The sequence below is a fragment of the Stegodyphus dumicola genome, chromosome 8, assembly GCF_044657685.1.
Source record: "Stegodyphus dumicola isolate Sdum_Otavi_A_Nest chromosome 8, ASM4465768v1".
Lineage (NCBI taxonomy): Eukaryota > Metazoa > Arthropoda > Arachnida > Araneae > Eresidae > Stegodyphus > Stegodyphus dumicola.
The window spans coordinates 130757289-130772430 of NC_140775.1; the positions used below are offsets into that span (position 1 = coordinate 130757289).

The 15142-nt window shown below is 31.7% G+C and overlaps 1 protein-coding gene across 2 annotated transcripts in view; it reads right to left on the reverse strand.

Moving 5' to 3' along the window:
- Positions 1-3679: 3679 nt before the first annotated feature.
- LOC118185956 (uncharacterized) overlaps positions 3680-15142 on the reverse strand; it is a 67685-nt gene continuing 56222 nt past the window's right edge. The window contains exons 6-8 of one of the 2 annotated variants that reach the window (XM_085822431.1): positions 10970-11074; positions 9571-9768; positions 3680-3940 (exon numbers count right to left, since the gene is read on the reverse strand). In XM_085822431.1, the coding sequence (XP_085678557.1) occupies positions 3789-3940; positions 9571-9768; positions 10970-11074 (455 nt within the window). In that variant the 3' untranslated portion in view covers positions 3680-3788. The remainder of the gene's footprint in view (positions 3941-9570; positions 9769-10969; positions 11075-15142) is intronic. The other variant, XM_035355929.2, reaches the window with a different exon arrangement.

The following is a 15142-nucleotide window of genomic DNA, read 5'->3' on the forward strand; positions in this document are numbered from 1 at the left end:
TTCACAAGAATCTTGTAGAACTGCGCTTGTAGAAAATTAGAATCAGAAAAACTGAAAAAAGTGCCTAATACCCGCAGGAAAAATGCAAAAACCTGTAAGATATAATCATCATGCGGGGACATCAGTTTTCTTATTATAATTTTGAAGTAATAAGGCAGTTACTTGACTTCTTTATTTCACATGACAACAACGACTCCATTATAATTTTTCTTTTTATGATATTGAAGGATTTCTTATTTTCTTAGAAGCAAAAAAGGAGAAATGATAACAATGAGAAGATAATTCCAGAATGGATTAAGCATAATTTAATTCGCAATAATAAAAGAAGACGTTACTTTGTTATTGCGAAGTTTAATTTCTCTAGATTGGCAACAAATCCACTATTCTGCTGAATTTCAATTCAAAATGTGAACAAATATGGCTGTTGTTCCCCCCCCCCCCAAAAAAAAATTACGCTGCCCCTCACTTAAACAACTTTTGAATTGTTGATAATTCTAGAATTACTATAACACGCAGGTTAATTAAAGGCGTAAAAAAACCTTAACCGGAAGATTAAAAAAAAAAAAATAAATAATAATAATGATTTTTTTAAAGCAAAAAATGCACAATTTACAAACATATAAGAATAAAGAAACAGCTCACCGACCCGAGTAACAGAGTGGATGTATATATACAAATATATATATATATATAGGTATATTTACATACCTTTTGATGCGGCCGATTGCAACCAAAATGGGAGGTGCACATCTACATGTTATAGCAGTCCAAATATACAAAATTTCAAAGCTCTGATTCTTCTTATTCTACACGTTTTTGACTTATGTTTTGACTACACATACGTACAGACGCCAAGAAAATTTTTTACAGAATCCATTTTAAATCAGTTTTATAATTTTTTTTGCAAAAAGAAAAAAAAAAAAAAAAATGCTCGAGGAAAATTAAGTTTTAAAAATGTAATATGATAAAAAATGTGTAAATATAAAATTATGATTTAAACTAGCAATAGCTCCTTAACGCTTAATTTTAATTGGAGTATTTGCTTCTCTATTCTAAAAATAGTACAGTATAAAGTCTTTAATCCGGACCTCAAAGCTACAAACTTTCTGCACATGTGTAAACGCATAATGCGTTTATGCATGCTCGTTTAATGTATATCGGACGGTATAAGCTAGGCTAAACTTATCTAATTATCTATTTCAGTTAATGTTGCAGATTGCGTTGTTCCTTAATTTTCTAATTGGATCCGGCTTATTATTTTTTGCAGACTGTTAGAGCAATTTTATAAAAAGTCTGTTAGAGCAATTTTATAAAAAGTAAGCTTGAACTTTCGATTATGTCAAAAAGAGTTTCCAATTCTGGAGCTGCCGAAGAATCTACAAAGCGAAAGCATGTTTCGATGTCCATTAAACAAAAAGTGGAATTGCTGAAAAAAATGGATAAAGGCATGAAGAAAGTGACAGAGAGGTGATTTTTTTCTCTAATCATTCCGCTGTTTATCAATTTCAGGCTGCTCTGCGGGGGTGGGGGAACGTCGCGGCGCGAAATGAACTGGAAGTTGATCTGTCAGCACTATCCTCATCTTCACAGCAGATGTTTTTATTTTATTCGGCTTATAAATCCTTACTAGATGTAGTGTTTCATCTCGATGTACTCATGATTTAAATCAATTTCCTCGTCATTATAAATATCACGAATACACATCAAATAGTTTTCTGGTGGCAATTTTCTAATTTCGACTATGCGTAATGTTTGCTTTACGCATGCGCGCGTTGGAAAAAATGCTTAATAAAATAAAAAAAATAAATATTAGGCTTTTTTTTTTTTGTAAATTTTGATACCCTTTAGATCATAATTGCTCTTTATTTCATAAATTACGGTTTCATATTTTTAATTGTATAATTTCTGCATGCCATCTTTATCCAGATATAAATTGGTGATCTATAATCCGGAAAAACCCCTAATCCGGAATTGCTGAAGTCCCGACGAGTCCGGATTAAAGACTTTGTACTGTAATACCCTTTTCTGCACTGTGTCATTTTAAGACTAATCCATGTCGTACGACTTTTACATAACGCTAGTGACATAAATGGAAATAAAACTCAAACAGTCAATAATAATGTTACAGCGTTATTAATTATCCATTCAAATGCACCGAAACTACTCATTCGGAACTAAGATTAAATCTTGTATTTTGCAACACAAAGCATTTTGCTTCTACGTCTGTTGCTGCAAAGACTACTGCTTGCTGTTTTCCCTTCTTCTGCAAAAACAGTATAAAAAATGTAACTGTTCTGGAACAGGCACGATTAATAAATATGCCAAGTATTTGTGGTCACAGACATCAGTTGAAATAAAAAGGAATATTTAATCAGCCTTGGCGTTTGCTGTTCATTATGGATCAGCATCTCAGTATCTACGCAATCAACTGTCCTACATAATTATAGCTCAGTCCAGAACAGTATTACATACATATATAAATTAATTAAATAACAGGCAAAGTTTTGGAATTATAAATTATGAATGAAAGCAATAATTATTGAATAAAACAATAAAATAGTTGCAAATTTAACAATTTACTTTTTCATATATATATATAAATTCACTGTTATTTTCTGCTCTCGGACTGCGCATTCGGCCGCGTGCAATTTGAGTTTGAGACCACTGCTCTAACGTATTTTATTTTTGCTTTTCGGAAGGAATATGTTACACAGATTGAACTTTACACTTTTCATCTATCTGTCTGTTTATACACATTTTTCTCGCCTCGTCTCAAAAGGGCTGGACAGTTTGCCATGTATACAGGACCGCGCTGTTTGAAGCGAAAAAGTACTATGTAAGCACGGCTCTGTATATGCATGTTCTTTTTTTTTTTTTTTTTTTTTTTAATCAATAACCTAACATGGCACTTTTTCCTTTTTGGATGATGGTTATTTTTGATATTATAAGCCATCTTTTCTTAGACGTTGTATCTGAAATTTTCCCAATATATATATTAAATGGTGAGAAAAATTATGGTGAATCTGAAGAGATTTAAAATATAAGCTCATTGAAAAAAGAAGCTTCCCCTGTCCCTCCCAAAGAAAAATAAATCTATTAGAAACTGGAAACTAAATCTCTCATATGACAATGTGCAATAACCGTTTGGTTTTTAAGTGATAATACATTAAACTTATTCAAACCAGATTTTAATTTATAAATATAGTTGTTGACCTTTCCTTCTGAAAATAATGCTTCTTTTCTTAATTCAAATAAGACTTTTAAATCTTTAAAATCATAAGGAAGTATTCAGGTGAAAGCAAACCATTTTCATTCTTATCGGCGATTTCATATTAAGCAGTTATACGTTTTCGTAATATAAAAAAAATTGCTCAGATTTGAATAATTTAAGAAAATATTATTCTAATATTGTTTCTGCATTGAAAACTCGACATCGACATTTAAATCAATCTTTTTATATAACATTTAGATTAAGTTTTATTCTTCTTGAGTCTTTTGAAAAGTTATTTTCTCTATTCTAAATTGTTTTCTCATAGTGTTCTCGAGGTTTCTGAATTAAAATAAATTATTTTGTTTTATTCATTTTGTTCAGAGAAATAATGAAAATAACCTTCCTAATGATTTTTTAAGTTTGAAGACGCTGTTGTACACCTACATTAACGCATTGCTGTGAAAATAATAAAAATATATTTCTTTTTTATTATACTTAGATTTGTACTGTGCCATAAATACACCTGTGAGCAAATTTTCACTTTGAGTCTCTAAGTTATTTCTTCATGGTGCGATCATCATTCGTTCTTTTCCTGATCATTTTCTTGATTTGGTTTCTCTTTTTTCTCCTCTTCTTGTTTTTCTTTTTTCTCCTCTTCTTGCTTTTCTTTTTTCTCCTCTTCTTGCTTTTCTTTTTCTTGATCGTGTTTTTCCTTTTCCTGATCTTCCGCTAAAAATAATAATAATAAATTATTTGATGTGAAATGGTTAAGAAAATGTAACTGAACTTAAAAAGGAACTTAATAATAAGTGACTGCATGAATAAGAATTATTAGTTATTAATAATAAGTGAATAAGAATTTACTTTTCTCTCAGTATCAAAATACATGAAAAATAATAAAATATTATGTCTCCGCATTACGATCCTCTTTATTCGGAAGAATGTTTCATCCATGCTGTTTACTGCTGCTAAGACTTCAGGTCTTCATTAATTAATTTATCATATAGTCTTCAAGTTAATTTTAAAAATTGGGAGTTTTTCATCTTGAAATCAAAATATAACGTACTCTGCACTCTTGTGGTATACTGTCATCTGAAACGGACTATATCTCTAAAAGATAGCTCCAGGAGATAAATATTTTCCATTTCTGTATGTAATGGTGTTTGGATCGTTAAACCAGGACATGCTATACTTTGTACAATGTAATGAGGTTTTTGAACTGTACGAAAATATTCATTAATTCAGTTATGGTGTTTCAAAGGATGTGAGATGAATGTTTTCTCTCATCCTTTCTGATTTTTCAAAATTTCAAAAACGCTTTCAAATCTTAAAAGTATCTCAAGTAAAACTATAGAGAACCCATTTTTGGTTCAGCTAGTGTTTCCCCCGAAATTTTAATTACTTAGAAAGTTCTGTGTGGACTAGTATATCTTTAAAAGGCAACATGAGAAAATATTTTTCTGTTCTACATGCATTAGAACATTTTGTTACGAATAGAATACGTTCGTTAATAGTTTTGGTACTAACAGAATGTGTTGGTTATTAGAATTCTTGTGGTCGTCACAGGAATTTAACAATATATATTTCCTTACTAAATAAGATATAATAACATGTACAATATAAATGTAACGTAGGATTAACATGAAATTTTATCATTAATGTTTGAAAGGATTTTCGAATCGACTGATTTTAAGTACCCACATTTTTCAAATACAGTATAGTTACGCAAAGCAAAATAATATTCATGGTTGTAATATTTAGCCACTTTAAACTGCTAAAAAAGTTTAAAATATTGCAACAACCAAGCTACTAGTCCCATTTTTAGATGGCGATTTTATTCAATAAATTAAAGGTGGCACAGAGGAGCCAATTATTGAAACATCTGTGGGCTGCGAAAGCAATAAATAGTGAAAAGAAAGGATCAACTCATACTGTGTGGAGTAAGCTTGGCGAAGCTCTAAACGTATTTGGAGTTCTTAATAAGCTTAAAAATCCCCGAAATACTGGATATGTAATTCATTTTCATATTCTGTGCGATGAAAGGTTTTATTTATTTATTTTTTAGGAAACTGCGTGTATGAAACAGTTGTACATTTTGAACTATATCGGAAAAGCTTTAACGCAAAAATAATGTAATTAACTCCGAAATGTAAATTCATCAAGAATTAAAAGATCTGAAAGCTTAAATAAACGACCAAAGGGTCGTTTATTTAACGTTTCGTGTGTTACTTTTATTCAACGTTTTGTGTGTTTTTTTTATTCATTAAATATCATGTTCCTCGTACTCAAACCATGAAATTCAATTCAACGGCAATATCGCAAAATAATTTAAAAAGAGCATATCTTGAGAGTTTCTGATACACAGTCTTGCGCGCTGGAGATAAAAATGCTTTTACTTTTTTTTTTTTTTTTTCTTTCTCGTACAGTGTTGTCATTGCTCGCTTTGAAATCATTGAGTTTGTTAATAAAAATTTCGTTAAAGTCTTACAAAATATGAAATAGATAATAAAACAAATTCCAGATTCCAAATTTGGGCTTCCAAATGCCAATATTCGAGTGGAGGACAACGTTATTCAGAAGTTGATGTCTCTATGTACCGTTGTTTTTTCACAGTGCGATAATCATATATACACATGCATGCAGGTCGTTCATTATTTAATTTCTTTAAATATAATGCAGGGCTCTAAATATTTGGTGGCAATAATTTGAAAAGTAAAACGCCGTTTATAGTGAACCAACGCAAAATGCCAAAATGAAATTAACAGCCCTTCTGGGCAAATTGTCCCTTTGGGCTAATAAATTATGTATATTCTGTGATATATTTTCCGGTACGTTTACGGTCACATGTGTAAATTTACTGTAGGTGTAACAGGTCAAAATGTTTAAAATATGTTTAAAAATGTTTTAAATGTTTACAATATGCTTACAAGATCATTTCTGCTGCATTATACAAATGTAATCTGATAATAAGCATCACTACAAATTCTGAGCGTGCCGATTATCAGATTTTACATGTGACGAAGTGGATCTGAGGAATGGATTATTCGTCATTCATTTGATTATGAACAAGGCCTAAATATTGATGGTCTAAAAATTCATGAAAATGGCCGTAAAATGCACTTAAAATGGAAAAAATGCCATTAAAAAATTAAAAATAAGCCCCCCTCAAATAAAATATAATAATATACAAAAGACACAATTTACGGACACTGACAAATGGATTAAAATTCAAACACTTTGACACGCCTGTCGGTTTAATTTTATTTTTTCTTCCAAATTTTAAATATTACACAAATGTATTACATTTGCATTAAATTATTAAGTGCTTCTTGATGTTTTTGGAAGTGAAAAATCTTCTGTTATCGGTGCAGAAGTTTTTATATCGTGAGAAGCTTTTCTGCAGTTATTGGAACATACTCTAAAAAATAAATAAATAAAATGTAAATTTAAAAAAAATGCATCACCTGCTGTTAACTCTTCTTCAGTTTCAAAAGATGAGGTTCAGATGTCTAGATGAGGAACATTTCCCGCATGGTTTGTAAAAAACATATTTTAGTCAAAATAGTGTTGAATTTAGCAGATGCAGCATCTGAAACTTTGGCTTTTAAAATTTATCAATGTATTTATTGCCTCGACATGTTCTATATTTTGTGCCTGTAGTAATTTGATAGTTGAAATTAGGATTCTGAAATCCTGATGCGCGTAAGATTTCCTTTAATTCTGTCTATGGAGAAAACATTCTGTGCAATCTGAATCGAAGCTGTTGCATCAAAACTATTCACAATTAACTTTTTCAGAGTTTGAGAATTTTCACTGTAGTATATGCATGAATTGAGCCATGTTCGCCATTGTATTACAAGTCATTGTATTACGAGCTTTCGATAAAAATCCCTTGATTTTCATGCTTTAATCATTATGTTCTTATATTGCAGCATCGCTTGAAAACAGCAACACATCATTGTGTCACATACTATTTGGCCATAAAGTGCTTAGTGATTTTCGAACAACTCACAAAGTAAAGATTGTTGTTTAGTATGAAGGCTTTTTTAGCTGCTCTTGACTTCGTAATGTTTTGTGATGTCGGATCCCGATGATTTTTCCTCATTACCTGATATGAATGCCGGCCTCTCACCTTGGGCTGCTGTTGATAACAGAATGGATTTAGTTGTGATAAAGTGAATTCAGTTGAACTGACGGAAGACATTTTAGCTCTGGATAATATATTTAAGTGTGACCAAGTAAATAATCTGAATTTTGAGCTTAGCATAGCTAGTAATGAAATTTCAATACTTAGGACATTTTTGGATGTGCTTAAAGATCTTTTTAAGCGCATATAAAAGTGTTTGCTGAAATTAGGGAAACGACCTGTAACCGAACCTGATAGTTAATGAGACTGAAATGAAAATACAAGAACTTGAAGTGAAAAAATTTTATAGCGAGCATCTCTAATAGCAAAAATTCTTAGTGCTATTCATTCTGGTAATTGTGATGGAATGTTGCTAAACCCAAAAGTTTCGCATGTAGTGCGGTGACTAAGACGGAAGCATTAGGTTCTGGTCCCGAGCATGGCTTTAAAAAGGCCTTCTAAAATTGTTAAAGCAATTAATTATCATAAGTTCCATGAAAAATTTTCTGTTAGTAATACGTTTAATCATGTTGAAGGATGATGTTACTAGTTTACTTGATGTGCGTAGTAATGAGAATATTAATGTTTTTAGTAATAATGATTGTTCTGGTAATGTAAATACTAATGTTAATGATAATAGTGTTATTAATGTACATAGTAATGTGAATGGTAGTGAGAGTAATAATTCTAATAATGCACCCCAGACTACAGGCAATGTGCAACAGCAGGTTCCTAGAAATTTTGAAACAAGTAGTATTCTCACAATTATGGTTAGGAAAAACCAACCTCAAAGGAATAAACCTTTATTGATTAAGAGATTAACGGTCTAATTACCGGATTCTGAATTTCTATGTAGTGCAAGCGGAAAGTTTCTTAGATCTCAGGCCCTCCTGATGAGAAAAAATTTTTAAGCAAAATTTTTATGGAGAACGAAATTGGTAATTTTGTTGTAAATCCTAAATAAATATAAGAAGCAAATGAAAAGACGGTTTCCCTCAAATATGGACAGGAATACAATTCGTGCAGCAATGAGATTGTAATATACACAGAGTAGTACAATGTACACATAGTGTGTTCGTGCTGCGTTTCTTATATTAGCAACTACTGATAAAATCTATTTTATTTTTATTTTATTACTTTATAGTAATTCTTTAAGTATTTTATTTCGACCTTAAGTTATATTTGTCAGCAAAACGAATAGAAAAAAAAATTAAATACTCCATGTCTGGATTTTCTCATATTATATTCTACAGCTAATTAATGTCCTTATTGTTTCAACTTTTTTTTAAATAACTAACAGTTATCCGCTCGTCCTTAATAGAAAGCACACTAATTTTACATTTGGATACCGTAATTACGAATAAGTCAACTCCCAATTAAGCAGGCTCTATCTAATACAAAAAAAAATCAAGTTTGTTTACTGGAGTAAATAATGGAAAAATTACTATCCCCAAACTATAAGAGTTAAAAAAAAGAATCCATAAACATTGTACAATGAAAAACTAAACACTGACTTTTATACTGTAGTCTGGCCTCAATCACATTGTTATAAATATTCAGTACCATATATAACTGAATTTTTTCATTTCTAATAACGTTTATTCTTCAGTTATTTACACTGCGTTCCTTTTGATTTTATTTCTGATTTAGTATACATAATGAAATGAGCTAACACTTCCAATTAAACTCTTTAAAAATGCAGATAAATTGTTGATAATGTTTTTCTGTTAATTAGAGTATGGGTTATTCTCTTTTACTGTTTTTTTTTTTTTTTTTTTTTTTTTTTTAAATTACCGTTGGATTAACCATGATTTTTGAGTTGACAGCTAACTTTGTCTCGTATCTCCCTGGTTAAATGGGAACTGATTGTAATATGCTGATAAGACAGACAAGTATGGTTACCATTGAATGAAGCATACAATAAAAGAAAAAATTTGGAATAAGAGATGAGGAAATAAGACAGGATAAGTATATAAAGGAATACTAATTACCAGGAATTTTAGAGATCCAAAAATAAAGTTAACAATAGGAAAAAAGATTTCAATATTTCGAAGAATTTCGGCAACTAGACTCGGCGAATTTTCGCCGAAACGTAGCCGACGTTTGTGCAAGCACGCTTTAACAAATTCGCATAATCGATTATTTGGATACTTGAGGTACAGCAATTGATATATGCTAGCGTGTAATAGATGATTTAAAGTTAGATAAAAACAAGATTGCTAAGATATCTCACCTTTCTCGATGCATTTTGGTATGAAGTCCGGAGTCCATTTGCCTTGTGGGTCACATTTGTACTCCTCTGCAGGAGAAGTCTCAAATTCATGTGATGGGGTACATTTAATGCGGCACACACTTTCATTCTTCTTGTGAGTGCAGACCCATCTGATCCTAGTTTTCCCTGCAAGCTTCCGAATATCACAATTCAAAAAATCTGGGGAGAAAATAAAATAAACAAACTGTAAAATATTTTTTCTCTATGGCTTCTCAGTTTCAGAAAAGCTAATATAGCTACAATTATACGAAAAATAAAGAGAAAAAATAAGCAACTCATATTCGTGAATATAGTGTATACACCACAAATATAATACAGTGTAATAATATATTGTGTATAGTGTAAACACAGATGGAAACAAAAATTCCTTTATTTTTTTCATGCCTGTTTTCTGTAAGACTCAGGTTGTAATACTGAATACTTAATATTTCATATTAATTATTGTTACTAAGCTTGAATTAGAGCTGTTCTTGAATGTAGAATTAAATATTTGTATATGCTTAAATATAAATGCATAAGAGCCTGAAAATCACAGTAATAGTTAGAGAAGTTGAACAGTGATGTTGTACAGTTCAACAATAACGAAGAGAATTAATTTCCTAAAACCGAAAGATTATTGGCAGGAAAGCATTTTATTTGCGAAAGATGGAATTATCTGAGCTTGCGTACTGTGTCACCAAATGCGACTTTTCTGGATTTCCGAACGTTTTGCAAGAGGCTGTAAATGCTGAGAGGAAATTATGTTCAAGTTACGTAAATTACGTTTGCAGAAGGAATACCGTATTGGCCTGAATTTGACATGTAAGATGAGTTTGCATTTTTTGAAGCAGTTTTATAAGGAAATAAAAGTTCTTGTCTACATACACACAGTTTCACATACACAACTTTCGTTTCCTTTTAAAATAAAGCAACAAATGACAATTATTTTAAGGTTAGAAGTGTTGAGAAAGTATTTCGAAAGATAATCTTTTAGATGCTCCGCAACACATGAAGGACAACCTGGAGATGTATACATCTGTGTGTATAGTACGATTGAAAGCATACAGATCCACTGTATACATAGTTCTTGTATGTAAATACACAACTATAGTATTTACTAAATAAATAACCTAAAATTACTCTGGCATTGCTCTCTGTGGTTCTAAAATCTAAAGGGTATAGGAACTTTCCGCACACTTTATAGAATTTAAACTTCTATAATTTAATCCTTAGTGATTAATCAAAATCGATTAAATAGTTAACGGAAATTAGCTGTCCGCATGAAAAGTAATGACTGCTACATTCTATAAATGTGTTTTAAGTTATTTTGCATTTTTATCTCAAAAGGATTTATTTCCCTTGTGAGATAATATGTGCTTACTTAACTTACGGAATTCACAGTGAGGTCCACGGTACTCAGCGGGACATCCACACACTCCAGGTAGAATGCATGTGCCATTGTTCTGACAAGGCTCTTTGCAGACGGCTGAAACGAAAAGAATGTTGATCAGTAAAGTTCATATTATTACTGCGAGCTATAGGTGACTAGAGATCTTCAATAACTACGCAGATGAGTAGGAAGAAATGAACACTTTATTTAAATAAACAACTGCTCACAGTAAAGTTATAAATAACTCAACAACAGAAAGATGATGCAAATTCTCCTTAACACACCGGAAATATCGCAGATACCTAATATCACTCCCAGAATAATGAGTAATACTAAGCAAGAGTTCAGTATAATTGCGCAATTCTGATCTGACTTAATTCTTTAAACTGATTCTCAGGGCTAAAAAGCGATATATTGGATTGCTATGTACTTCCGAAAGTTTCAGGAAAAGTCGCTCCCAGAGCTTAAAAAATTTGCTCATATTTCTGAAAATTCCAGAATGTCGCTAAGTCTGAGAACTCGCTATATATTGTCACCTTGATGACAAAATTATAATTTAGGTCCATCAAGAGAGTTTTTGCTTAACTTCTACTTGAGCTATTTTCTCAACTTAATTCCTCGATAGATTTAGAATTACAATATCTACAACATAATGTAAGAAATAGACACTTGCAAGAGCAATACGTGGACAAAAGCTCGGTTGAACAAAAATACACTCTAAAATTATAATTTAAAATCACTAATAAACGAATAAAAACAATTCTAACATGATAAAAGTGGAAAATTAAATAAGTACCAATATTTTCATATATTTATAAAAGTGCTGTTGTGTGGGTTTTTTTCTCTCTTCATCAAAATACTTACGTAATATACATCTAACTACTTGTTGTGAAATATAAACATAAAAATACTTGTTGTCTCTTCATCAAAATACTTGTGAGTCCCAGTGTGTCAGTTTAGTAAAGGAACAGCTGAATGCCAATGAAATGTAATGCATTCCTTTTTAACTCATATACGAAAAAAGTATCAAAATATAAAATCAAATTTACTTTAAGTTCTATCAGGGTGCCAAGTAGTCTTTCATTCAGTTAATTCGCTAGTAGATTTTTAAACACAAACTTTATTTTGAAATATATACTTCACAACAGTTCTTTACTTTCTTGCATCATTCGTTTCTTTTTTATTACTCCTTTAGCTAAAGAAACAAAACAGAACATTTACATCATTCGCACGCTGTGAGTCAGCGCCCTCCGTTCAGATAGTTGGCGGTTTCGCCATAATCTCCCCACTTTGAATACATTCGGATTGTATTGAGTATCGCGACAAATCTCTTCGTTGTTTTTTTTAATTAATTAATTAATTTCCCACCTATGAAGATAACTTGCGCAGATTTGATTTTTGCTTTGTCTTCTGCAGAATCTTTACTACTGGGAACAGACTGCAAATCTAACTTTTCTTTTGCTTGATTACCTACTTCTGGAAGGTAGATATTCTGAGTGGCTCTCATCTTATTTCACCGTTTGTTTTTTCTCTTAGACCAGTGTTCCTCAGCTAGATTTACTCCAAGGACCGATAAAATATTTCGGTACTTTCTCGCGGACCGGTAAGTTTACTAACTCAACCCATTGGCACAATTTTTGTACATATAGCTGGATATTTCGCGGACCGGCGGTTGAGAAACACTGCCTCGGACAGCAGGAACGTCTTGATGTTCTCCTTGATACAGGTTTATTATATTTCTTAACTGCAAATTAATACGTTTGCTATTGTCATTCCAAATCAGAACTATTTCTCGTAATTTTACCGGCTTTTAAGCTTTTAAATTAGCTTATAAGGTATTTCTCCTGCCTTCTTAGCATACCTTCGTAGTGTAGTGGTCAGAACGCTCGGTGCCTATTCGAGAGGCCCATGGTTCGAGTCCCGGCGAAGGCGTTGCTCATTTTTTATCTTTCCTGCTTCTAAATAAACATCTCTACAGTGGTGGATCATGATTCGGCGATTGGGTTCTCTAATCCCCAGTCAGCCTTTAAAAGGGGGCGTATATAAGGTATTTCTCCCGCCTTCTTAGCATGTACTGTACTGGTCAGCACGCTGGGCTCGTATTCCAGAGGTTCGTGGTACGATTCCCGACGAGGGTGGTGCTCATTTTTCATCTCTACTGCTTTAAAAAAAATAAACCTAATTACAAGGTTTATTTTTTAAAAGCAGTAGAATCTACAAGCTTAAGTATTTTCATCTCTGAATCTTTTTTTAAATCTTGTGTTTTTTGTTGGTACTGCGAAGGTTTATTCAATTCTCTTCTGCTTGTGCAATAAACTTCAGTAGAACTTTCTACTTTGTCTTTCAGATCTCCAGACGCGAAAGTAATTAGTAACACTGAGTGCGTACCGGAGGGCCCGTGTTTGAGTCACAGAGAAGGCATGAATGTAAACTGTCTGTCCCTGCACAGGAGGCAACGGTGGTCCACCTATTAGGTGCTTCCATAATGAAGAGACCACCGCATTCGGTCTTAAAAGTAATGATTAACGTCTATAATGTCTAGTGCCCGCCATTCAAAAAAAGAAGAAAACATTATCATTCGAAAAATGATTGCAGTTAAAATAATAAAACATTTTACGTCGTCAGATATGTATGATAACGTCTTGAATCGATATTTTCCACTTCATATACTCCAATAATTCTTCATAATTTAAGTTTCACAGCTTAGAATACTCTTCAGCATAATTAAATTTTTGAGAAGTGCAAAATTCGCGGTTTTTTTGATAGCAAGAGAGGGAGAATAGTATGTCATTCGGACTATTCTAGGATCAACTGTGCAGCAGAACTCGTAATTATCTTTATCGGATGTTATTTAGATACCAGTTCTTCTATGTCATAAAATTAATTTTGTTTCTGAACTTATTTATGTTTCCAATTTTTGATTTTCTTAAATAATGTGAATAGGCAGGACATAATTTTATAAAGTGATATTAAATTTATTTAGATGAATGTGTACAATATGACAATCGATTTACAACGTTGAACAAATATGCAGCGTATAATCCTTAAGGAAAAATACAGTTATGTACTATATATAGGTTGTCGCTCATGGAATTTTTGTTTCAGAATTATGCAACATAATTTTACTTACCATCTTTTGGCCCTTTTTTTCACATCACTTTATTCTTCGTACGTGAATTTTTATTTTTGAGGCTATAGTGTCATTTTCTGAGGAATAATGATTAATATATTTCATTACATAATTATCACTTCCATTTTAATAAATATGTGTTTAACCTATAGATAAAAGACAACCGATGTTCACGACTGTTTACTCGGGAAACTGTTACAAATATGGATGATTTTAGGTATTTTTTCTTGGACGGAAATTCGAAAACAGAATGGATGGGTCCAACGATCGGAAAAAAAAAAAAAAAAAAAAAAAAAAAGAGAGAGAGAGAGAAAGATTTTGTTGAATTAGAGAAAGAAATTGTTGAATAAAAGAGAGAGATATTTGTTACAGACTTTTTTGTCTTTATTATGCTAATGGTTTAGAAAAAAAATCGATGAAAAGCACATTTATGCCATATCAGAGCAGAATTTGGGCGTTGGAAGAGCACCTATTATTTATAAGGGCATTTACACGATGAGAAGCATGTCATTGGTCTTATTACAAAGTGATGAACGGGAAAAAACAAGTTACTAGGACCGGAAATGCTGTATTGTTGACTTTTGAAGGGTTCGGACTGCTTAGGTTCACTTACACATTTCTCGATAAATACATTGCAAAAAAAGCGTGTTTGGCAAAATATGAAGAACGATAAACGACGTAAGTTTAAACAACTGAGAAACTCAGAAAGGTTAGGTAAAAATAAGCATAAGTCTTCTATAAAATGTCAAAATTTACTAAATTTATAGCTTATAAGCAATGAGAGAAATATTAAGATACATAAAGATATAGAGTATCTGTGTAAAATTAACAATAGTATATATATTCACTATAGGGTGATAGTTTTGGAACCAGTATCTGTTCTTATATTACAGTGAACTCTAGTGTTGGTCATCTGCTTAAGACAACATAATACAGCTAAATAAATACTAATAAATAAACTAACACTAACAAATAAGTTTTGCCCAAAATTTATAGCTACTACGCAGAGTGCAGTCCGAAAGATAGGTGAATCA